We start from the raw sequence: 26,101 nt of genomic DNA, 5'->3' as shown, positions 1-26,101 counted from the left end.
GTGGTGAAATTCCAAAGTACTGAAGGGGCCCACTGACCTAGATACTTGCCCATACTATCCCACACACCCTGCCACTCATGACTGTCCAGCCTCAGGGCTTCTTGGGAAGACAAATGCCACAACTCAGTCTCCCCTTCCTCCTTTGTCTACATCTGTTATTGCTGAGCAATATGTCCACACAGTCAGTGTAGGCCATCACTGGGATCAGCTGTACCAGCTGTGTGCCCTCCCAGCTGCTCCTGCACCCCCAGCCCACTCCAGAGAAACAAGGCCAGAGGCTGAGCAATACCTGAAACATCCCTGTGCTACCAAAAAACAGTGCAAAACCTGGCATTTGGAAAAGGCTCATTTCAAACTCTGAAGAACACAGAGGTTTCTGATACTTTTTTTTTTTTAAGCAGAAGTGTATGTTAAGCCACACACTTGAAGCACAGCTGGGTAAGTACAATATCAGAGCTCACACATCAGTCACTTTCGGAGTAAAGACCTGACTATGCTGACATGCGACCACATCAGGGTGCATTTCTTCTGGTGGTGGCCTTACTACCACAGCGGAATCCTAATCCTCCACCATTTCTGAGGCAAGGACAGGCTGGAGAGTTGGGCAGGAAATAACTTGATGAAATATAACAAGGGAAAGTGTAGAGTCCTGCATCTGGGCAGGAACAACCCCAGGTTCCAGTATAGGTTGGGGAACGACCTGTTAGAGAGCAGTGTAGGGGAGAGGGACCTGGGGGTCCTAGTGGACGACAGGACGACCATGAGCCAACACTGTGCCCTTGTGGCTAAGAAGGCCAATGGCATCCTGGGCTGTATTAGAAGGGGGGTGGTTAGTAGGTTGGGAGAGGTCCTCCTTCCCCTCTACTCTGCCCTGGTGAGACCGCATCTGGAATATTGTGTCCAGTTCTGGGCCCCTCAGTTCAAGAAGGACAGGGAGCTGCTGGAGAGAGTCCAGCGCAGGGCAACTAAGATGATTAAGGGAGTGGAGCATCTCCCTTATGAGGAAAGACTGAGGGAGCTGGGTCTCTATAGTTTGGAGAAGAGGAGACTGAGGGGTGACCTTATTAGTGTATATAAATATATAAAGGGAGAGTGTCACGAGGATGGAGCCAGGCTTTACTCAGTGGCAAACAATGATAGGACAAGGGGTAATGGGCACAAACTGGAACACAAGAGGTTCCACTTAAACTTGAGAAGAAACTTCTTCTCAGTGAGGGTGACGGAACACTGGAACAGGCTGCCCAGGGAGGTTGTGGAGTCTCCTTCCCTGGAGACATTCAAAACCCGCCTGGACACATTCCTGTGTAACATTATCTAGGTGTTCCTGCTCCGGCAGGGGGATTGGACTAGATGATCTTTCAAGGTCCCTTCCAATCTCTAGCATACTGTGATACTGTGATACTGTGAAGGAGGGTGTAGAGAAAACTGCCATCTGTCTTTGATTTCCTCAACCAACATTGCTATTCTTACCCAGGCTCTGCTATTGCCACCCTTTCATTTTGCCTTTTCTGTTACTAGGTAGAAATTCATACATCATTTAAGTACTGCAAAAAAACAAGAACATGAAGGAAACCGATACCACTGGCCAGCCTCTATTTTCTTCAGGACTTTTAATTCAGACCTGCCAGTAACAGAGCTACTGCCAATTCTTCCTCAAAACTCCACAGATTTGTAACGCGGAGCAGCCCGCCGTGCTGTGCTAAGTGACCCAGCACCGAGCGCTTTCTGCTCCCCCGGCAGCCAACAGCCTGCTCCAGGAGCACCGCTCTTCCCTCAGCTCCGTGCGCCATCTTGCGTCCTCCTCTACCGGTTGCACCTTCCCTGCGAGACGCCCCGTGTTTCCCCTGATTATTTAATTCCCCGTTCCACAAAAATCATCATTCATTTAACCCCTTTTTAATCCTTTCAGTTCCAGCCTCACCTTCGGCGGCTCCGAGCCGTCCTGGGCTCCCGCCTCCTCCAACGTCCACTCGCTACAGAGCGCCCTGAGGCGGGCGGACCGGCAGTGGGCCGCGCTTCCCTGCTGACGAGCTGCTGGCGGGTCCCGGCGGGTCCCCGCAGTCCTCACAGTCCCCCTCATCCCCACACAACCGCGGGCGGCTCCGGGGCCCAGGCAACGACCGGGAGCCAACGCCAGGGCCCGTCCCCCACCCTGCCCGCAGCAGGCGGGACTTTCATGGAATCATAGAACAGTTAGGGTTGGAAAGGACCTTAAGATCATCTAGTTCCAACCCCCTTGCGTTGGCAGGGACACCTCACACTAAACCATATCACCCAAGGCCTCGTCCAACCTGGTCTTGAACACTGCCAGGGATGGAGCATTCACAACCTCCCTGGGCAACCTATTCCAGTGCCTCACCACCCTTACAGGAAAGAATTTCCTCCTTATATCCAATCTAAACTTCCCCTGTTTAAGTTTTAACCCATTACCCCTTGTCCTGTCACTACAGTCTCTAATGAAGAGTCCCTCCCCAGCATCCCTTTAGCCCCCCTTCAGATACTGGAAGGCTGCTATGAGGTCTCCCCACAGCCTTCTCTTCTCCAGCCTGAACAGCCCCAACTTCCGCAGCCTATCTTCATACGGGAGGTGCTCCATTCCCCCGATCGTCCTCGTGGCCCTTCTCTGGACTTGTTCCAACAGTTCCATGTCCTTTTTATGTTGAGGACACCAGAACTGCACACAATACTCCACGTGAGGTCTCACAAGAGCAGAGTAGAGGGGCAGGATCACCTCCTTCGACCTGCTGGTCACGCTCCTTTTGATGCAGCCCAGGATACGGTTGGCTTTCTGGGCTGCAAGCGCACACTGAAGCCGGCTCATGTTCATTTTCTCATCAACCAACACCCCCAAGTCTTTCTCCACAGGGCTGCTCTGAATCTCTTCTCTGCCCAACCTGTAGCTGTGCCTGGGATTGCTCCCACCCAGGTGTAGGACCTTGCACTTGTCATGGTTAAACTTCATGAGGTTGGCATCAGCCCACCCCACAAGCGTGTCAAGGTCCCTCTGGATGGCATTCCTTCCCTCCAGCATATCAACCGAACCACACAGCTTGGTGTCATGGGCAAACTTGCTGAGGGCGTGCTCAATCCCACTGCCCATGTCAGTGACAAAGATGTTGAACAAGACCGGTCCCAACACCGATCCCTGAGGGACACCACTCGTTACTGGTCTCCAGTCAGACATTGAGCCATTGACAACAACTCTTTGTGTGCGGCCATCCAGCCAGTTCTTTATCCACCGAGTGGTCCATCTGTCTCCCATAGCTATATTCCCTTTAACCCTGACCCACAAACTCTGTTGACTGCTCACCTGTCCCCAGACAGAGTTCCATACTCTCCAGCCTATCCCTAACATAAATAGCAACTCCCCCTCCCCCCCTGCCAGGCCTGTCTTTCCTAAAGAGCCTGTAACCTTCCATTCCAACACTCCAGTCATAGGAGCCATCCCACCATGTTTCTGTGATGCCTATTGTATCATACCCCCGTAGATGTGCACACATCTCTAATTCCTCTTGTTTGTTCCCCATGCTACGGGCGTTTGTATAGAGGCATCTGAGCGAAGCTCCAACTGAAGCCGGCTCATTGGCTGGAGTATCTCCAAACTGCTCCAAGCATGTATTATAGGTTCTGGCAACTGACTGGGTGTGTTGGGATGGAATGATGCCCCCTTCCCCCAACACATCTCGTTTAAAGCCTCCTTGACCAGTCTGGCAAGCCTCCTACCAAAACTGCTCTTTCCCTTCTTTATCAGACCAGCTCCACCAGCCCCCACTAGACCTGGCCTACAAGCTTGGGTCCCGTGTTCAAGACACCCAAACCCCTGACTATGACACCACCCTTTTAACCAGTTATTAACCTGGCTAATCCTCCTCGATTTTTTTAGGTCCTCCCCTGTATCCTGGAGAATTGACGAAAAGACTATCTGAGCTCCAGAGCCCCTTACCACCTCCCCCAGGGCTCTGTCGTCCTTCACGTTCCCCAGACTACTACTATCTATATCCCTAGCACCCACATGTATCACCAGGAGTGGCTAATAGTCCATGGGACTTACTAGAGCAGGCAGCCTCTCTGCCACATCCCTTATCCGTGCCCCCGGTAGGCAACACACCTCCCTTGAGACGGGATCTGGCCGGCAGACGAGTGCTTCTGTCCCTTTCAGTGTAGAGTCCCCTACTACTACAACCTGCCGCTTTTTCCTAGCGGCATGAGTAGAGATCTTCTTTAGCAGTGCATCAGCCGGCTGTTTCTGGCTCAAGTGTGTTTCCTCATTAGCCCCCATGGAGGACAGGAAAGCAGTTCTGCGTGGGGACAACAGATATAGGAGGAAGCCCCTTGCTTTTGGTTGCCCTTTTCCTCCTTTTCTTGTTGTTGTTTTTTTTTTTTTGTCACTAATTCCCAGCTTCCCAAGTTAACGGCCTCCTTCTTTCCTTCATGATGCTTAAAGCACATCCACCACCCCCAGGCCAAGGCAGGATATTCCTCCTCCTCCCTGCCCGTTTGAAATGGCAGCCTCAGCACCCCGGGGGTAAAAGTATAAAGTGACTGGGGAAAGGGAGGTTTTTTGCAGCTGTGCTGTAGAAATGTAGAAATTCCTCCACTCCTTGTTAACCCAATGAAAAGCACAATCTAGTCACTAAGACTCATTTCCGTATGCAAAGTTTCACCTGACCAGTTCTGTGTTCTTCAGGGTATGGGTCACAAGTACTCCCAAGCCTCGTGGTCAAGAGCATTTTTGCTAAGCACAAGAAACAAACCCAAAACCTAAAAAGGGAGAGGGTTACACTTCCAGGCAAACAAAATGAGACACAAGAGCTTTGTTCCTGAAGGATAAACCTAGAAATGACTGTAGCTACGGCTGCAAAGCACAGGTAACAGGGCTGCCAAGTAAACTGCCAGCCTAGTTAAAAACCCCTGTTTTAGCTCCCTCCAGCAGCAGGGGAATAGAACCTAACCCCAGATCCAGCCCCAGCCTGTAAAGGAAACATCAGGTCTGCCACCTGCACAAGTTTGATCAGAACAGTGTTTCTCAAGTTGCTCTATGCAAAATCCTACACAAGCCATGCTATTCAAGTGTTCTTACATAGCTGGAAGCATTCAAAACATTAAGAACTAAGAACAGAAATAACACTTTGAAAAAAAGACTCTACCATAGTACTATATAACCCATATATTGACTGGTAAAAAAAAAAAAAAAAGAAAAGAAAAATTAGAATGCAATGAAACCTTAAAGTGTATTCCATTACTTTTATCCAACCATGTTTTCTGTAACTTGAAAGTTTAGTCAGCAGCAATGACAGATGGGCACAGAAAGCAAAGAAAGATTAATTTAATGCGATGAAAGGCAGAAGAGGAGAGTATATTGGAAGACTCTTTCCTCCCACAGCACAAACTTAACAAGTGTTTTCAAGTTCAGTTTAATTAAGCTATAATTGCCTTCTGTAGAAGTGTTGGTGAGAAGACTGCTGCACAGCTGGAATAACACAGTAAGTTAATTACCACCCTCAATTAAAAAGAAGAGTCTTTTGAGATGTTTTTCCCGGTAGCAAGAACAGTTTAAGAATTATTTAGCAGTGCTTTAGCAGGGTTTTTACAAATCTGTTACCTGATGTCTTAATAAAAAAAAAAAAAAACAAACAAAACGCTACAGCAGGACAAGAACCATACATCAACTACCATTGCTAGCATTGCATTTCTCTTATTTAAAAAGCTACACGGAACACAGAATACCATGCATATACAGATATGACCAACTATTTTGAAATACCTGCTCTTCAGCACGAGGGAATTGCCAGCTTACCCTAGAAAAGTTTTTCCTTCATCTAAATAAAGGTTATAAAAAATAAAAAAAAACCAAACACAAAACAACAAAAAACCCAAAAAGGTGAGTGTTGTCTTTATCAATACAGATGAAAGTGTGTCAACTATAGTGTTCACTCTGGAACCGTGGAGCATAGTTTTTGGCACTTTCATTCTCCTGTGTTGTGATCAAGTCTATTATCGCTGTCAGTACTGCTGTATCCCTGGATTTGATATCATTCCAGTCCACAGGATGTGGGTTTTCTATTTTTTCTTGCAGAAGATCATCAAGCTCTTGTCTTAAATTCTGGAATTAAAGTATTTGTTGGAATGAAGGAAAAAAAAGGAAAAGAGAGAAGAGGCCATTAGAGCTACACACAACAAACAACATCACTACACTAAGTTCAAAGCCCTAGGGCCTTTGTTCTTCTAATATTTACACATGCTGCTCTCCCAGCAATTCATTTGAACATTGCTAGTTTCAGATCAAAAGCTGCTTCTCAAAAACGAGCAGTATTTCCTTATATGACAGATGACCACTTCTGGATGTGACAGCCTTTAACAGTCTATACATACATCCACTGGCCAACTATTTCAGGATTAAAAATATCTGGGTTAAAAAAAAAAAACAACAAACCTCAGATACAACTTCTAGATCTAGTATTAAACAGAGCTATACTCAGCCCCTCCTTCCTGGAAGATTAACTGCTAGCTTAAGAGCCCATCCTCATGCTTCCATATCTGTGGGGACATTTCATGCACTGATCAAGTCATCCTACAGCTTCTGCTAAGGAGAAGTATACAGATCAAGCTCTTCAAATGTCTCAACCAAGACAAGTTTATAAATCCTATCATTCTATCCTATGACTCTCTTCTGAAGCTTCTACAGTTTTTCAGCATCCCCATGAATTCTTCAAGCAGAAGCTGCACCAGCTGAACATCACCACCATGTTCCTGACACCTCAGCAGGCACACAGCTATTATACTGGAAACAAACAAAACCAGAGTGCTCACCTGCTCCACAGGCCAAACATAAGGGAACACATTACTGTTTACTTTTTCCCAGTTTGCCATGTGATACAGACTGTTCAGAATACTGTTTCTACTACTGCATTTATCTACACACCTTCACTAGATCTCTTTTGTTTACTTTGTGTACTTGAACTGCTTACTGGGAAAACATGATGTTTTCATTATCACCTCCCTACAGCAGTAACTCACTAGCTACTCAGGAATATCAAGCACAGAATTCTCTAAGAAGAATCAGTGTTACACCAAGTCTTCATCTACATTACTATTAAACATAGTCACCTTAACTAAGTGTGCTATTCTTTCTGGAGACTGGAAAACAATCCATTCATCCACAGCAATGGTATCCTGATCTTTATCCTTCTGAATGGATATGTCTCCTCCAAAGAACAAGAGACAGTATGGAGAGACCTCTGTACAGTCATACAAGTAAATCTGCAAGGAGACAAAATTGTTCAATCACCCTTCAAAACATCTTAAATGACGTCAGAAACCCTTAACAAAACTAACAGAATTCCATAAGATTGTTTTTCAGTCATTCACAAATTTGCAAAACATTTATGAAGTGACTCAGTGGGGAAAAAAGGCACATGAAATCACACTGAACAGTAGCAGAACAGTGCCGAATACAGTCCTTCACACCAAGTGGTAAAATCAAACCAAATATTACATAAAAATTAAAAAATAAAAAAAAATCAGCATATTCACAAATGTTACACTAGATTGAAATGGGGGAACACCCCCCCCCCAACAAAATCTAACAAAACTCCAAAACCAAAATTACACCTGTTATTGCCAGAACGTTAAAAAAACCCCAACCAAACCCAAACCCTCCAAAACCCAAACTAAAAGAACACAAACACGAAGCCACAGAAGTTAGTTACTTGTGGAACGATACTAGCAGTATCACAAAGTATGTAACCTGATGGCATATAAAAGGAATGACCCAAGAAAAGAGAGCTTCAAAACAAAGGCACTGTTCACATCTCCTTTGAAACCTTATCCAATCGTATTAAAGAGTTGTGAAAATAAACTACACAAATATAAGCCACATACACTGCTAGTTCTCATCTTCAAATGGTACACAAGCCAGTTATAATGGAACTCTGTTTCTTCCACATTAACTGATTTAGGATGAATGTTAACTGTGCCATCTGTCTTGGTGCAAACTTTCACCCTTAAAAAAAAAGAAAAGTTTTTATTTTAGGATTGAAGTAAGATCATGGAAGTTCAGCACAATCGGGTCTCAAGAAAATCTCTAATTCTCTACTAGCACACTAAATTCTGAAAATACAGGGACATTCAAAGAAACTTTAACCCTTTTCATAGAAGATTACCACTGAATCTACAGTACAAATTTTCAGACATCTCTCTCTATATTTCAAGAAGCTTGAATTTTTTGTCAAATCTACCCCCCTAAAAATCAAGTGCCATTGCTGTTCAAACGAAAGGCAGTGTTACTGAATTAGGGTGAGAGAGGCAAAACGGTTACTGTAACAAATCTCTTGCTTAGCGCATCAAAAAACAGCCTTCCTGGGCAGCAGGCACACAAGCAGCTCCACCATGCGGCAAAGACAGAGCAACACAGCAGCTTGCATCAGGTGTCCGAACTTCCTGCATCCTTCAGGCGACTCCAGCATGATTAAAGAGTTATCAACTGACTAGCAGCGCCAGGTATAAACAGGTGTAAATTATGCTATATTGAGTGTAATTTTGACTACCTGTCTTACTCCTTTCACAGAAATAAACACTTGGGTTTTCTTAGTTGGCTTTTTTTTTTTAATTATAGGCATAATGATTCCTCTTAGCTTGTTGTTTTGACAATACACACCCAGGAAGCTGATCAAAATCTTCAACCCTTAAATCTATGCTCACTCTTTAATCATGTTCACAAAGGACAGTACCAACATTCAGACAAGAGTACCATTACTGTGAGTAACAGTTAATAAGAATAATAGTCTGATAATATAAGAAGCGACAAAACACCAGACCAGAATTTCTGGGCTCAATCTTGCCAAACAGTAAGAAAGGACTGTGTTTCAACCACTGCTTGTTGATGGTCCAGCTCCTTCAGCAGCAGTGTTACTGATACACTGTAACACTAACCATGGCACAATAAGGTCACACAAATCATTTCAGGCTAGCAGGTACCCAAATGTTAAACAAAGTAAAGATCAACAATCCCAAGCCCTCATCTACCCTTCCCAAAGGAAATAACCCACAACCATGACTTGAGCTATAAAAGGATATTCATTCCTGCAATCAAGGCCTTTGCTTCACCTTGCCCAACTACCCAATATGTAGAAAATGCCTTGAATACAACCAATATTAAGCCAAACCCTTACATTTTTCTCTTTTTGCTGAAGCTTGGCCGGATCTTTGCAACTTTTGGATATAAACCAGCACAGATGACCGCTTTGAGCAACTTCTCATTATCTGTAGAAGACAGCAAAGTAAACCAAACAGTTCTGCACACTGAGATTTCAGCTATCAGAAATCTTCCAATTCCTTCCACTATTTACCTGAGTTGGTATTAGATTTGGGATCCTTGGGGTCTCTGCTATTCACAAATCCAGCTGCAAGGAGATGCTCAGCAAACTGCCCTTTCATGTTATGCAGCATCTAGGAAACAAAAGTAGTCCCAAAATGATGCTGTGCCAAAAGGCCTCCCATTTTTCCCACAGACACGATCATCCTCTAAACTGTTAGGATTTTACCTGAAGTGTATTTGAAGACAGGAAATATTCCCAGCAATAGTCTTTCTCAGTTCTGAAGCCACGACGCCGAGTTTCTTCCCAGCCCTAAAAATTAAAACCATAGCTCAAAGGCGTTTGTGACTGAACACATAAAAAAAACCCAAAACAACTAAGGACAATGAAAACATGGAGGTCAACAACCAATACAGATACATTTTTCTCTACAAGAGAGGAAGTAAATCCTTTGAACCCTTTATGCATCTGCAGAACAGAGCAGAAATACACAACTTCACAACATTCTGAATCAAAAACTTCCCTTTTCAATGTGAGGAGTGAAATTGAGCTAAGTTTGACAGAATTTCAGATTCAGGTTTTTATAGAAACCGAAAGAACAAGAATACAGCAAGGTAATTATAACATTGTTTTCTTTGTCACTTTCACAGACATCACAAGAAATTTGGTGACTGAGCCTGAAGATAAGATTCCTTCACACTATACAACAGAGTATATACTGAATATATATATATACAGAATACAACAGAACACATACTGATCAGTTTCTTCCTTAGAATAAACCATATCACTCAAATTATAATTCTAGAAGGAAAACAACATTAAAACATGCCTACCATGAAAGCATTCACCACAGTTAGATGATCGCTTTTAGTGTTCTTTGACAGTTCCTTTCTTCTTGCATCTGCTACTTTCTCTTTGCCCTAAGAATAATTAGAACCTATAAGGTATTCATGACACAACAGTTCCGTTTTCCTAATTATTATATATACAGCAATACTTTGTATGCAACATGAAATGTAATGAAATCTAATGAAAAGTAAAGCTCCTTCCAATATTCTGTAGACAAGACCTCATAGTACATGAAGGCAAACTTTCACTAATAAAAATGTAATTAAAATGAAAATAAGATTAAAGTGATTTTAAATTATAGCATCTCAGTAGGTCCCAACATCCTTCTGAGATTCTTAAATTCTGACGTGTAATTCTCGTCCTAGAAACTTTACCAGAGGGATGACAAAAGGGTCTTTGAAGCTGAGGCTGGCTGCAATTGTAAGAACTGGATCCAAGCAGCAGAATAAAGCTCCAAAGAGGATCATTTTTCCAATATGTGGTTCAACTGGTAATCGTGCTAAATGGACTCCTAGTGGAGTCAGTTCCTCTTGTCTGTCCAAAGCATTCTGTCAGAAGGAGGAGAAAGAAAAAAAAAACAACAAACAAAAACAGGCCGGGGGGGGGGGGAAGAGTAAACACAGTATTAGAAATGGAGAGGATTTCCTTGAAATAGCCACTAGTCTACCTAGAGAACAACAAAAACCTAATAGCTGAAGAACGTAGCTGGCTGTCAATGAGGTATGGTAGGAAAGTGATCAAGCAAGTTATGAAGAAATTAAAATGCTTAACTAGAGCCAAGAAAATAGCAACCAGCTTTGTGCTGGTTGTGGGGTTTACTAGGCTCAGTGTCTTTCTGGACAAAAGTATGAAGAATTACTAACATTTGAGTGTCTTCCTATTCTCCTGATCCAGCTTCCTTTTAGAATTGTCTTTACCCTTACCTTCTGTTTGCATTTACTTTACCCTTCACTACTGCATAGCATTGTCACAGAACACCAAACGTATGGCTGAATTTTAATTTTACCTACACATCCATAGAATCACACCATCAGTGCGAGATAGTGCTCTTCACCTGAATCAGAAGTTTCAATTTATTGCTAAAACCAATTTGTACAAATAATACCAGTGGTACAAACACGTCATTAATCTCTCCTTCCCCAGCATCCAAAGGGGCAATGACATACAAGATCTGTCTCCTATAAGCTTTTACTGGCCCACAGAAAAAGTATCTCAAACTCTTCACTGATCTGACTGGGATAGGAAGGCTTGGTGGATGCAGCCATGAACAGGGTGATACAGAAGTTATGAGTTTAGTAACTATCTGTAGGGAACTTCAATCAAGGTGCATGTATGTTATGAATAATTTAGAAAGGAACTACTCTATGCAGCCATAAACATCATTTATGATGCAAAATTATTTCCTCTCTTCAGTGAAGATATATAAAAGTCTACACAATACAGTATGGGGTTGCAATGTCCAGACCTGTAGAATCCGAACTGTCTGATAACAAACAATGCAGTAACATGGTTATAAACAAGTACCGCCTTGCACGTAAATTAAGTAATACTTTACCAGCTCCATTAGATGATTTATGGCCAGCATTACAGCATCACGAGATGGTGGATCCATTAGTTTGCTCAGAAAATAAGCAATTCCACCAAGCTTTAGAATCTGAAGGAAAAAAAAAACAAACAAATAACAAAATAACAAACACTCAACCAAAAACCTACAGCAATTGAAGAAAGATGGCTACCTACACTTAGTAAGCAATGACCACACTGATTTCAGGTGTGAATAACTCAAAAGGTTCAGTTTGAATTTCACCAATTAAGAACTAAGGAATAAAATAAAATTAATGATGACATTTGAAGCATAAGGATCTATTTTTCATTCAGTATGCACAGACATGGTATTCCATAGGCACGCATAAGGAATTCCATACGAACTGCCTAAAAAGGGAAACTCATGTCAGTCCTAAAACTACTTTTTAGTAAATTTCTCTTAAGATATCATCACATTCCTTGACACACTGGCATTCCCACTGAAGCTCCTCTGACTGAATGATATTCGGGTGGAGAGGAAAGGAAGCACAGCCCAAGATTTTGTTAACAGACTTCAGCTTTTATTTGTACTAGACAGCCCTATTTTTCCCGGGCTTGATGCCTCCAGACACAAGTATGCCTTCTGCAGAAGTTGCTACAATTACCAGCTTAATGTCTGTTACTACTGCAGTAACAGAATTTCAACTTGAATACAACCCCAGGCTCACAGTTGCATTATCTCTCAACCTATTATTCTAATGGAAAAGTAGATAATTAATAGGTTTGAAGATTCATATGTTTACCTTGATTTGTAAACAGAGTTCTTCCAAAGGTGTCCTCAAGATCTCTGGTAACTGATAATCATCTAGAAGGCTAGCCCGGAGTCCATTGTACAGATGATAACAGTGGCCTGGCTGAACTCTGCAATTATTTAAATAAATAACTGTATGAGGTTTTTTTCTATGCCACTATGACATTATGTTTATAAACGGCTTTCCAAAACAACTCAAGGAAATGAAACAGAGGTGTATTCAACTGTAAAAAACATTTCAGCCTTCTGAAACACAGACCCATCAACAGGAAACAGGCATGCAGAACACAGTAAAAAAAAAATCAGGACTTCTCCAAGAATGAAGCACAGCACAGCACAAGTGAAATCAGTTCCCTAGACAAGAAACCATTCTTTCCCTAAGTACAAGAGGGAGTTGTGCTAGAATCTGCAGCTGAACACGGGAATAACAAAGTCACATCTTCAGCCTGCATGTGCTCCAAGACTAAAGAAATTCAGCCCCACAAAACTTAAGTTCTAACTACCCACATTATTCTTACCTTCCTGCTCGACCTTTCCTCTGCTTGGCATTAGCTTTACTAACCCACTCTGCTGCCATTGTGCTAATGTTGTTCTGTGTGTCAAAGTGAGTTTCCTTTATTTTTCCACCATCTATAACAAACACGACGTCATCTATTGTAATGCTGTTTAAGGAAAGAGAGAGAAAAAAAAGCAGCTCTTCATCTTTGCAAGCTTGATGTAGGATTTAAAAGGGGGTTTTAGCCTCTCCTTATCCCCTCCCAAACTGTGAGCCAACAATTACAAAAATTTGTTTGGAATTTCATTCAGAATTAGGTTTCTAAGCAGCAGTTCAATAAGTACATTTATTCTCCTAGGTCTAGCAAAAGTCATCATGTGGGGTTATGAAGCCTATAGGGAGAACAGGCAGGTCACATTTATCATGTGCAACAAAGACAAGTCATTATAGTAAAATCTATGTTTTAATTGTTTAAGACAATTAAAGGAAATCTCCCGTTTAGTCTATAAACATTTCTAAACGTAATGGGTTATAAATGAATGGTACAAAACAAAAAAACATATGTTTTGAAGCATTAACAGGTTAATACTTTAAATTATGACTTTCATTTATTTTGTTAAGTATAGAGCCGGTTTGGGTCTGTATAGCTAGCTATTTACCTAGTCTCTGCAATGTTGGTAGCAATCACGATTTTCCTTACTCCTGGCGGGGTCTTCTTAAAAACCTGTAATTATCCATGGCCCATTTATATGTTTGCCAAAACCAAACATATGCTTAAGTAATGTTTTTTGTAGTTGTGAAGTAGAACAATAAAAGAAAGGCATACCTGAGTCTGGTTAACAGTAGGCATCAATGAATGTAAAGGTATGATAATAAACCTATCTGAAAATTAAAAATCAGTAGAAGATACAGTATAAGCACAGAAACTGTAATTTTACGGGAAAATCAAACTATGCAGAATAGAGAAAATAAGCTGTAAGTATTCTGTTTCTTATTCAGAATTGATAGGTATATGTATATAATAGCAAATTATAAAGTAAAAAGATGTAAAGGATTTTTTTATTATGCTATGATGACAAGTTTAAGAAAGCATATGAAGTTATGTACAGTAATTTATATTTCATTTTTAAAGACTCAAACCATTTTAAAATTGCTGAAGTTTAATAAATAAACTGTCACTGCTTCATCTTTCAACAGATTCAATTCCTTATCTGTGGAATGTATACAACATGAACTGCACAACAATTACCTGAACAGTCAAGAGCATAATTAGACAAGTCAGATGGAATTATGAGTTACGCAGACAGGACAAATGAATGTGCATCAGATTTTTAGTGTCTTATAATAAAAGCTTCTAGGGATAAACAGAATTTAAAAGAACTATCGGCAAAACAGTAAACAGAAGCTGCTGAAGAATCAAGAAAAGAGGAAATGAACACAGAATGAAGAGAGAGTTTAGTTTGGAAGTTACTGCAGCTACAAGAAAGGACAACAGAAAAAGATGCAGGTCTGAGATTCTTTCTCAGACTGTTCACACCTACACTGAGGAAAATGAGCTACCATTAGCAGATGAAAGATACCATATAAACGCAAAAAAGCTGAACACACTACAATCATTTTAACAGGAGAATGGAGGAAAAAAAAAAAAACAAAACACCCAAAAACCCAAAACCCCACACCAAACCCAGTGCAATACCAGCAATCACATAAAAAACTTACGAGTTTGCCACTAACACCAATGCTAGAATTTCAATGTAAAATTTTGGGTTTACCTGATTTAAACATGACTTGTGACATCAAGAGATCATGCAACGTGCTAATGTTGTCCCAGCCTGGAAGAAACACAAGAATTGCACCATCCTATACATAAAAGGGAAGGGAAAAGAGGTCAGAATAAACTGCAAAGAACAAGCTACTTGCACACTAATACAGAAATACTGGATATGTAATACTTGAAACCTTGCTGACTGGAATTTGGAGCAAAGTTTGTAAGTTTGTTTCCTCTAAGAGTTACATATTTATATGAACATAATAAAATATTTGATTTTAAACATGTTTCCCCTGAAGTGTCTTTAAACACAGCCAAGTCAACACTAGAAGACTTTTAGCTGCAAATAAAACAGATATACAGGTTTTACAATTTTCAATACAGGAAGAACAAAACACAAAACAGCAACTCCTCCTTATTACTCACACCTTAATTGAGCTATCATCTGCAATACTAAATTGTTTGATACTTTTAACAATAAAAATTCTCATTAAGGAATCAGACATGGTGTCAGCCCTCCCACAGATGTTTTTCCAACTCAGAAACAAACATTTTAACTTCAGGTTATAAGAAGCTACGTTACACCTATGGTAACAGATGCTATTCTTATGCTTGCTACTTCTTCTTCTAGGAACTTTCTCACATTAATAATCTGATAATATTATTACTAAATAACAAGGTAAGGCACATTTAGAGATAACTATTAATGCAGCTGTACTAACTACTAATCTTGACAAGCTGGAAGCTGGAAGATTCTGCTAGCTAGTTTGGTAAATGTGATTAGACTTTAGCTAGGTTGTACAAAAATTCATTCTTTGCAGCATCCAAGCTGTATTTAGACACAGCTTCCAGCAGAAGAACTATTAAAGCCAACCGCACAGTGTAGATACGGGGCAGTGAACAGCTTCCTAAGTATCGCTCTTGCCCCCTCACGCCAATGCTGCGGAATTAAGAACAGGGATACAGTTGTACACTAAAGAGGTCTTCAAACAGTTTTCTACACCTGTTTCACATAATCTAACTTTTACTAGAAAGAATACTACCTTTAACAAACACAGACAAGGTCACAGAAAGAACTAGAAGTTAAAATTTAATTTTTAATTATACTATTTTCCATCAAATAACTAAAGTGTGTAATTAATTTGAAGGCTTCTTTAAAAACTTAGTCAAAAGAAAAAAGTTCACCAATCTGAATCAAAATGGCACTCAAACCTTCAGATATCTCTCCCACTTTATCTACTAAACAACCTCTCATAGATACTGTCATTGAAAGAATTCGGGGTCTTTTATTCCCCTTGCTCAGAAGACACCATAAATGAGTAAATCAAATGTAGTTCTCAGTTTTCCAAGTTTCTTCTGTATATAGTTCTCATTAATACCCACAACCCCCACTCAAGGAAATGCTTAGACATGTGTTCCCCTTTAAACACAGATTCTATCCCATCGTTTCAATAAACACTGCAACTAACCACATTCTTAACTCAGGGCTTAAATAGTAATTAGATACTTACAGCTGTTAGATTACTTCTCAGAAGAGCAAAACAAGAAATTATTCTATCTGCATGAGAAGCCAAACTGTCAGCTCTGACATTCCCAACAGCCACTAACCACAATTCAGTCACATCATTAGAATGGGAAGACAGGAGACAGAAGTGTACCTCTTCTTCCAAAACAATGTGCCTGATAAGTGCTGCTATAAGGTCAAGGTCAACCTTGTCATCATCCATCATTTCCAAGGCATCTATAGTACTTGCTGAATACCTGCAGGCATGAAAAGCACACACAATGGTACCTTAGTAACACACACAGCCATGCACTCAAGTTTCTGTTATAAGGCTCTGCAACCACACATCTATGTAATCCACTACCAATCAATTTATTTCGTCCGCTCAATTACGGTACCTCCAATGTGCTCTCAAGATTTAGTTTAGTGCAATTATCATCAGTTTGGAATACCAGCATTAAGAATTACCATGTTATGGCCAAACAGCATCTGAAGCATTTACACAATCTCTCTCTCCCCACAGATTAACAATGTCCTAACTAATCTGAGTTTACCTGTTTATCTCTCTAACTCACAGTGAGTACAGGAAGCATCTAATCTGTTCAGCTCTGATTCATGAAAGTTAACAGTGTCAAAAGAATTGCCAACTGCTTCAAAAGACATAGTGGGAAAGGGAAGGAACACAAATGGACTGAGCAGAGTATGGGACAGGCCAGAGGAAGACACACCACTGAGGAGTTTTCCCTTAGAAAAGGGAGATAAAGCTGAGCCACCTGTATTCGTTATTGTTGCAAGCTAGATATACACACAGTTCCAAATGCAGAGGGTAAGACGGGAATAAAACAGTGAGATGTTGTTCCTGAGAAATCAGTCAGGCTATCCAATTAATCGACCTATCCAGATCACCAAAGTAGTCAAATGCTGTGTTTCAAGTAAACAGTCTCTACTAGGTGCTCAAGAGGCAAAATTATTTAGGTTGGTTTTAAATCACCCGAGAGGAGTACTTAAATATTCTGAGAAAAAGGGGTTTTAATTTTGGTTTTGGTATTTTTTGTGGGGAGTGGTTTATAAACCAGCACACTTTTTATTATGTTGATTACAGGACTAAAATATTATGAAAACTCTCAAAGACTGAAGAAGGGAATTATTCATTAGAAGAGAACTAAAGACCAAAGCTGAAGAAGCCTAATGTTATGGTGAAGACTGTAATGGGCAACACCAACACCAAGCAACTCCACAGCTGTAAGCCTTCTTACAATTTGCAGAAGCAGAGGAAGCTAATTCTCTGTGATAACTCGAAAGCACTTCAGCGGTTGCCAGCCAACGGTACTGGCAATTCCATCATTACTGTTTTCCACAGTTACAACTATCCCATCATTAATAAAAGCACAGTAATAGAACAGAGCGCTTATTTCTGTTTCTCAGTTTAGAAGTGTCTAAAAAGTTGATGCTAAAGAGTAACTCTCGAGAACAACCTGCCCCGCAGCTGCCTTAAGTAGCCTGGCCATCGTTCCCTGTAGATTTCCTCTTTTTCTTCTTTTTCTGGCCTGCTTACATGTCCTTGCATGAAGCCTTTCTTCCACCGTGGCCGACGGTCTGTGTTTTCTGGAGTATACCTTTACATTTAAATAACACATGTAAGTCAATTCTGAAACTACAGCACTTTAAAACCACCTTCAAACTATGGATAATATGTTGCACTTTGGCTATACCATGTAAATAAGACTACGCTTCTTTCCTGAAAGAAATCTTATCTATAAAACCAGGTACCAACTCCAGTAAGGGTGAGAATATGCAGAAAAAGTCTGAGCAAATGGAAAGACTAGCTTGATTTAGTAGCCCAAAAATTCACCACACTGAAACACAAGTTTTTTTTCCCCCTCCTCAAGCCAAAAATTCACCACACTGAAAGGCAGACAAGTTGTTTTTCTTTCCCTTCCTCAAGCCAGCATTTCCAGATAGCTATATGCCATTTTCAATTATGCTAAAATTTAACTTTCCTTGAAAGGTTCTCTGTCAAAAAACAGCTAATTCTTGCACAGGTTATTTATACCAAGGTAAATTTTGAGAAGACATAAAAAGCAAAATAACCCAAAATACTACGTAATGGTGTTTCAGATAATACACTTACCTCAACTTCTCAATTACGTCTTCGAGAAGATATTCTGCCACAGGGAAGGTGAATCCAGGTATGTGAATCATTGGACAATTATCTGTTGAGGAAGGCATAACTCTGTTTTAAAATGGCAAAAAATACTGTACTAAGAGACAATCAATAATTTTTACTATTTTTGCAATATAGTTGCCAAGTCTACCGGGTTTTTTCATTTATTTTGAAATTCTCACAGAAGACACCAAATTCAATTCCAAATAGAGTGGCTAATACAAAAAGCACAGGGAGCTGAATAAAAAACATTGGTAGCAAGCAGTACATTGTTTGCCAGCATGTTCACCGTGCTTCAATCTGGTTGCCCGCTCAGACCAAGACTTCCAAAATACGGTAAATATTATAATATGAAAACTCTGAATACCCTTTTGGCTTAAACCACAACCCCTTTCCACCATACAAACACATACAGAAGTAGTGTATGCTCATGATGAGGTAACACTGAAGGGAATAAGCATCTCCGGCAGCTGGCAACTATCTAAAATTGAAGTCATTACCTCACTTGCTAAAAATCAATCCTAAAACCTGAGAACTGCATTATACTGTAGAAGCCTAAATTACTTACGAGGAACATTTATAGGAAGCACTTCACCTACCAAAATACTCCGAAAACTTCTCTGCATTTAGAGTAGCACTCATGAGTATTACTTTCAGATCCAAACGAATATTCAAAAGATCTTTAATAATGCTCATTAAAACATCTGACTGAAGGTTTCTTTCATGAATTTCATCGAGGACTACATGACTAACGCTGGACAAGTTCCTAAAAGAGAAGAGCAGAAAGTAAAGCATTTTGTTCTTTGCAAAATTAAAAATAAAACAACCGAGACTGTTAGAAAGAGCTCAGTAGTCAAGTCATTTCATAACTGTATTAAGTTTCTTATTAAACAGGAAAACTTACTTATCTGACTGGAGCCACTGTAGGACAATTCCTGTAGTACAGTACAATATTGAACCTTGTTTCCTTGGTAACCGACTGAAAGAGACACATTCAGAATTCCTCAATTCTCTTCTGTGTTTTACATAGTGCCTTACAAGCTTAAAATCAAAACGTAGATAGTCATTACAGACATTACTGAGTATGCCTCATTCTCTTACTTGCTCACCTAGAGTTCAGCTGGAGGAACAAAGGAATGAGCCCACAGTCACAGCACTTTTCCTGACAGGTTATGAACTACTTGTCATCTGACAGAACTCCTGACTTCCCAGACATTTTCATCACTTGCACATGGATCTGCTGACCCCAAATTCTCATAGCTAGCTTAGCTCAACACAGATGATAAAATATGCAGCAGTATAACATTATTGATTAAATTATAAGAAGAAACACATAAATGAGCTTCTATAAATTCAAACAGGACAAGGGGGAATAGCTTTAAACTCACAGAGGAGAGATTCAGGTTAGATATACGGAAGCTCTTCACTGCGCAGGTGTTGAGACATTGGAAGAGGCTACCCAGAGAAGCTGTGGCTGCCTCATCCCTAGCAGTGTTCAAGAGTAGGTTGGAAGGGGCTCTGAGCAACCGGGTCTGGTGTGAGGCAGCCCTGCCCATGGCAGGAAGCTGAAACTATATGAGCTTTAAGATCTTTTCAAACACAAACCAGTCTATGATTCTACAACTGTATTAAATTAAAACACTGAAAGTACTAAGCTGTTATGTCTCACCAGCAGTTTTGGTGCAATTATAATTGACATTCCATTATTTGCTGGCAACATTTATCTGGTTTTTGTTTTTTGTTTTTCATAGACTACTCCAAATGTAATAGCCTTTTCTCTATGCACTAGGTCTACAAACTCTTGTCAATCCACCTAATTTTATTACCTGATCCCAGTGGGATTACTCAACAGGTAACAATAGGTAGCAAATACTTAAGTTTTCCATAGAAATATGTCTTGTAGCATTCTCTCTTTTAGCATTTCTGTTTTTCCTTGAAATTCATGGATTAGGAACATCAGTTTTATCTCTATCTACAGCAGGACCTTTTAAAAGAGCTGAAAAAAGGGCTTGGACAAAGTATGATTTGGTGCTAGCTACAATGCTGCATAAAATACAACTGCACGCAAGCTTTGTGCTATATTTCTAAAACCTTATTCTCTACACCAGGTAGCCACAGGAATTCTTTTTGGAGAAAATATCAGAATGTCATCTTAATGTTATCTACATTAAGAACTACTTCTCAAATTTTCTCTTGCTTGAGTAATAGATAGCACTTTACATAAATGAACAAAAACTGCCAGAGGAGCCTCTCTTACCTCTGTAGACGAATTTGGTATCCTGTACTCTTGCCACTACCGCATGCTTCTGCCCTTTCAGCAGCCACCCTCTCAGCCACCTTAGAAAAATAAATAAAACCAAAACAGTGCATTAAAGAAATTTTGTAACCCCACAAGGCTGATTATGATTTAGCTACTCAGCAGCAAGGACTACTTAGAATCAAGATGGTACACAAACAACAAAGAAACACCCTAAAAATCACTTTCACCCCTCCACTGAAAACAGCCTTTCCCGTCAGCAATCCGAGAACAAGAGTGTGACCCAGGAGATATTAACCATAACCATATAGGCATTAGCAATACTCTCACACTTTCAGCAGGATGAGCTTGCCTTAAAGGAAGTATGGCTCTATAATCATTTGACATTTAACTATCAAGAATCACTGTGAACTTAAGACAAATTCTTTCTTTAATATACCACTAAACCATCTGGAAACATTACTGTTTACCTTCATTCACTTTTGCACTGCCCAAATCCGTTAAAATCACAGATAAAAGCTTTGATTAAATTCAGGCACAAGAGTGACCTGCAGTGCCAGTACTCTCTTAACAACCAAAACTTATGAAATATCAAAGTAGTGTATATTAACAAAATTGTTATTTGCAATAGAATCTAAGACAACCGAAAATAAACACCTTCACTGTCCGCTATAGGCTGAATGCTTTAAACTTAGCATGAGTACATGTGAGGGTAGAGACATCGTTCATTCATTCAATGACTGCAAGGAAGGCTGTAGTATTTCCTCAGATTTAATGGGGGGAAGGAAAAGGAAATCACAAAAAGTATCTCTATTTGTCAAAGCAGCACTTACCGAGATGGCACTGATCCTCCTAGGCTGAGTACAAACAATCCTGCATGTAGACCCTTTCCCTCGCTCAATGTAATCATCCAGGATGAACTGTGTCACTTGGGTTGTCTTTCCACAACCAGTTTCACCACTGATCACAGTTACTCGATTATTGTTTATAAGGTTTACAAGTTCCTGTTTCCAAAGAGAAAACAAATGCTTTATTGTCTGAAACAGATTTTAGAAGCATTTTGACAATTCTCTGCTACTGTGCAGTAAACTTAGAAGAAAGTGCCATAGCACCTAAAAGAAAAGATACCTGTTTCTTGTAATACTAAAAAAAAAAAAAAAAGTTTAAATAAAAAAAAATTAAGTTTAAAGCACATAGAAGTATATTCTGCACATTTGCGCTTCACGTGAGATTTAAACTGTATCGAACCTGAATATTAATTTAAAATACTCAAGATCCTGTGCAAAACCAACATAAAATAACTAAAATGAAAGCCTGAAATAAGTTTTTAAAATTTTCTCCCTCCTACCTGCCACGTGCTTGTCTTTGGTGACTGAAAACAAGCGTTCTCCCTCTTGGACTCCAAGACTTCACTAACTAAAGATTTTCAGCACAATATTTCAATATTTCTTATACCAACAGGAACAGATTTCTTACACTCCTGTCTCTACCCATAATCCAAAGGATTGTAAAGGGGAATATAACTATTTTAAGAAACAAACACTAACGGGAAGGACTACATGATGACAAACACATTAACTTTGGAAAGAAAGCACATTAATTGTTCACTGAGTCTGCAAAAAAGAACATAACAAAATACCCAATTTCTATTTCGTATAGGCAACATCAAATGAAGAATAAACATCAATTAGTAATAACCCATACTATCATTTATGTTATACTTTGACTGGGAGACTAATGTCAGTAAAAGCCAGCAGTACAGCCACTAATTCTGTGGGTAAAAAAGGTTTAATCAGCATTTTGTTCAATTCTAACTTGGGCAAATATTAAACAAAAGGCCACAATTTTACCTACGTAAGAAAAAGAAAGCATGACAATTTACATAGTTGTCAATTACTCTACCCAAAATCCAAGCAACTAGGAACATTCTAGAAGTTTAACTGGCAGAGAAAGTCCACCTACACTTAAAAAAGTGTACATAAATGTAATCATTCAATACCATTTCCACAACTAATGCTGCCCCTGCTCATAAATCCTTATCTAGCCCCAGAGTAACTTCATACATATCTTGAAGCAGTGAACCAGAGCTACTTTCAGGGAAGAAGTCAAACTCAGAGTCAGAACGTAGGAGGCTTCATCACCTTTATAAAAGGCAACAGAAGTTTCCTGTTAGTCCCAGTTACACAACAGTTTTTTCCTTTCTTACAACAGAGGCAGAGAAACACGCATTCTTTCAACTTAAATACACATTTACCTGTCTCATCCCATACGAAGGGAGTTTCTCTCGGAATCTCTGAGAAAAAAGAAAACATTACGTATCTTTAAACACCTCTTCAAGACTGAAGTAATATAAGCAATTTCACCTATGATCTAGGCTAAACTGTAAAATAACAACAAATTGAACAACAAATTGTTCAATTAATACTTATATAAATATAGGCCCACTAGAAAACATGTTCAATTCTGAGAATGTTTCAGTTCGATTAATTTAGCAAAGTTACTCAAAACCAAGAGCTCAGTATATGAAGAGGTGCACAAATACAGTTGCAAGATCAGGGCCCTGGATCAACAGAAGGACCATCTGCTCACAGAAAGACTGTTTCATTTAACAGCTTTATATATGGCTATTAGACCAACATAAACTATGTTTTTGAGAGGCAATTCCTTCAGAGCCCATTTTGATGCTTTCAGTTTTAAACATAAATGCAGGGATGCAATCTGTTTAAAACAAACAGAAATCCCACCTAACTAAACAATCAACAGTCTTAAAATTTTAGCTTTTATGCAAGCAGAAGTCTGTTTTATAATAAATTACTGTGCTACTGACAGGTAGCATTTTGTAAATTCTGGTGCAAATGTAACATCACAACAACTTCCTAGTAAATAAACCACAGGAACTTATGTTTTCAGGCTAATCTAATAAAAAAAAAAATAAATTAAAAAGCCAATTAAGAGCTTTCTATTTAACACATGGAGAAGTACCTGCATTTCAATATATCTAGGATCAGATTTCTTCTTTCTTAAGTCTTCTTTAAGTTGCTCATCTAAATTAGTATCCTGCTCATTTTTTTCAAAGAGGTATTCCACATCCCGATCAAGAGATGTTTTTTCCAAGGCTGGTCTCTGTCTTACAGGAGCTTTTTCAGCCTCCGCTTTCACTTTAGGGGGTTGTTCTGGAGTAGGTCTGAAATAAGTGCAGAGAACAGAGGTTTCTAAGATTATCCAAGATATGCCAGGCCACTGTGAAGAGTGCACTGAGCACCCAAAGTAAACCTTAAGTCTGAATTTGAGACATTACACTCAGGAGTCACTTGACCACCAGCCGATGACAGTATAGTGTATACTATGAAAACAAAGTCTGAAAATCACCAGCCATCAAAAATTTGACATCTGGATCTAGAAGTGTAACATATTCTTTGCACCTAACAAAGCAACAAAACATTCCAGAAAACTACTGCTGAGTCCACTGCCAGAACCACTGCCCTGTAACCAGATCATTTGCAAAACGGAGACCCAAACTCCCCAGTTCACTGGACTCAGGAGTAAAACTCCTGCCTACCTATTTCATTGCTATTATTTAAAATCCTCTATGTGACAAGAGCAGATGCTATTTCAGAGAGTCTCAGAAAATACCTCAAGATGATTTACTTTCCAATAACTGAAAAATGAAGTCAAATGCCACTGCTGGAAGAGTCGTTCCAGAGGCCAGTGGAGCTTAAAATTTCCATATATCTACTACAGCAGGCCTGGAGATCAATTACAGGCTTTTACAATTTTAAAGAGAAATTAACACCCCAAAGTCAGCAACAACCTGGAAGGGTTGCTGTTTACAAGCAATGGTTACAACCAGCTGTTTCAGTATGGCAGTACCTGTGGAAAAGACTGAGTGCTCGTTAACCTAACTCACTAGCTACATGTAAATAACTTCTAACGTATCTTCCTGTTAGTCTGTGCGAAGCTTGTTCAAGTCAAAGTAAATAAAAGCATTAGTAACTGTTTCTCTTTACCCTTCTTCATCCCCAGACCACCAGGACATGGCTTCTTGCTCTTTTTCATTTTTAGTTTGGACAGTGTTCAAGAGCTGCACAATTCGCTCTTCTCTACGTTCATCCATACGCACGACGGCTCTCTGAAAGAAAAGCAGAACAACTCTCATCAACATGTACCTGACACATAAATAAACGCACTCACTTCTAACACGGAGGCCCGGCCCGGCCGCCGCCCTCTCCCCGTTAAGGGCTCCGTTGAGTCGGCTCCCTCCCGGCTGGGCTGCCGCAGCCCCCCTCCCGCGCTGTGTGAGCAGAACGAGGCGCCCCAGCACCGGGAGCACAAGCGGTACCTCTGCCCCAAGGGGGCCGCCCCTCACCTGCTGCCGGTCCGTCTCCTTGCTCTTCTGACCCTGCTTCCGCGCGTACCACAGCCCGATTTCACGGCCCTTGAGGTGGCTTGGGTGGCGGCCGCGGCCCCCGCCGCGGCCCCCGTGTCCCCCCGCGGCTGAGGAAGGCCCGCCATCGCCGCCGCGGCCCCAGTCCCGGCGCTGCTCGTAGCTCATGGCCGCCCAACAACCGGCTCCACCGTCACGCCCGCGGCTCGCTCTTACTGCCTCACTTCCGCTCACCACCCTGCCCCGCGCCTCCACGCCCCGCCCGCGTAGGCGAGGCCGGTAGGCCGCCGGTTCGAGTCCCCCAAGCTCTCTGGGTGAGGCAGAACTGCGACTAACTGAGGCAATGTACTCACCGCAGTGTGTCATCCCAGTGCATCTCGCATGACTCCGCTCGTTTCAGCTTAGAGACCCGAGTTCTGACTTCTCCTTTCTGAGGTGACAGACAGGATTTTAAGGAAACGTCAGTCCCCATCACTACCCTCTGTGTACCAGAGGGGGTCTTCTCATTCCTTCTTCTTTAAATAGGATATATGTGTTTAACATAGCCCCCAGCTGTGGGCCTGCTGGCTGTATGTGTATAATTTGTCCAAGTTCTCCAGAGCATTAAACCTTTTAAATGAGATAAAATTATTCACAGAATTATTCCTCTTTCAACAGTTAATTAACGTTCTTTTTGTTTCCTTGAATATCATTGTGCATCTGTAAATGCTTGTTTGGTCTCATTTCTTTACATATTATTTTGCCTTTGCTTCCTTGTTGGTTTGATTTATATTCACTTAAAAATCCTTCACATTCAGATCTCCAAAAGAGTGTTACATGCTGATTTTTAACTTGTTTCAGGTAAAGAGCTGCTTCTTTCAAAGGAAACCATTTCCCCATTCCTCCTTTTTTCTCTGCTTATACTTTACCTGCCCTTAGCCCAACAACCCCCAGCAGTTGGCTATGTAAAGAAATAAGAACTAGGTGCTTGAGTTGAAGATATGAATTTTCTTTTTTCCCTTTCCCCTCACAAAATGCTTTATGCATC

The 26,101-nt window shown here is 40.6% G+C and overlaps 1 protein-coding gene across 2 annotated transcripts; it reads right to left on the bottom strand.

Annotated features, from left to right (window-relative positions):
* Positions 1-5,310: 5,310 nt before the first annotated feature.
* DHX36 (DEAH-box helicase 36) lies at positions 5,311-25,297 on the bottom strand. Of its 2 annotated transcripts, XM_057421688.1 has the most exons (25): positions 25,057-25,297; positions 24,698-24,819; positions 23,673-23,874; positions 22,945-22,983; positions 21,524-21,694; positions 20,691-20,770; positions 19,338-19,412; positions 19,033-19,199; positions 18,401-18,482; positions 17,745-17,885; positions 16,424-16,526; positions 14,770-14,857; positions 13,824-13,879; positions 13,657-13,721; positions 13,020-13,163; positions 12,494-12,611; positions 11,722-11,820; positions 10,541-10,714; positions 10,151-10,237; positions 9,543-9,626; positions 9,348-9,447; positions 9,171-9,261; positions 7,882-8,002; positions 7,108-7,260; positions 5,311-6,103 (listed from the first exon to the last, which is right to left on the bottom strand). In XM_057421688.1, exons 1-25 carry the CDS (start codon positions 25,240-25,242, stop codon positions 5,918-5,920), a joined length of 2,934 nt encoding a protein of 977 aa, XP_057277671.1. In that variant the 5' UTR covers positions 25,243-25,297; the 3' UTR covers positions 5,311-5,917. The 2 variants fall into 2 exon arrangements, with proteins under 2 accessions (XP_057277671.1, XP_057277672.1); XM_057421689.1 differs by lacking the exon at positions 10,151-10,237.
* Positions 25,298-26,101: the final 804 nt, after the last annotated feature.

Source organism: Pezoporus wallicus, unplaced genomic scaffold (genome assembly GCF_028554395.1).
Source record: "Pezoporus wallicus isolate ANWC-B61680 ecotype Strahan unplaced genomic scaffold, APGP_CSIRO_Pwel_v1 scaffold_7402, whole genome shotgun sequence".
Classification (NCBI taxonomy): domain Eukaryota; kingdom Metazoa; phylum Chordata; class Aves; order Psittaciformes; family Psittacidae; genus Pezoporus; species Pezoporus wallicus.
This window is presented reverse-complemented; position numbering and strand designations above follow the sequence as displayed.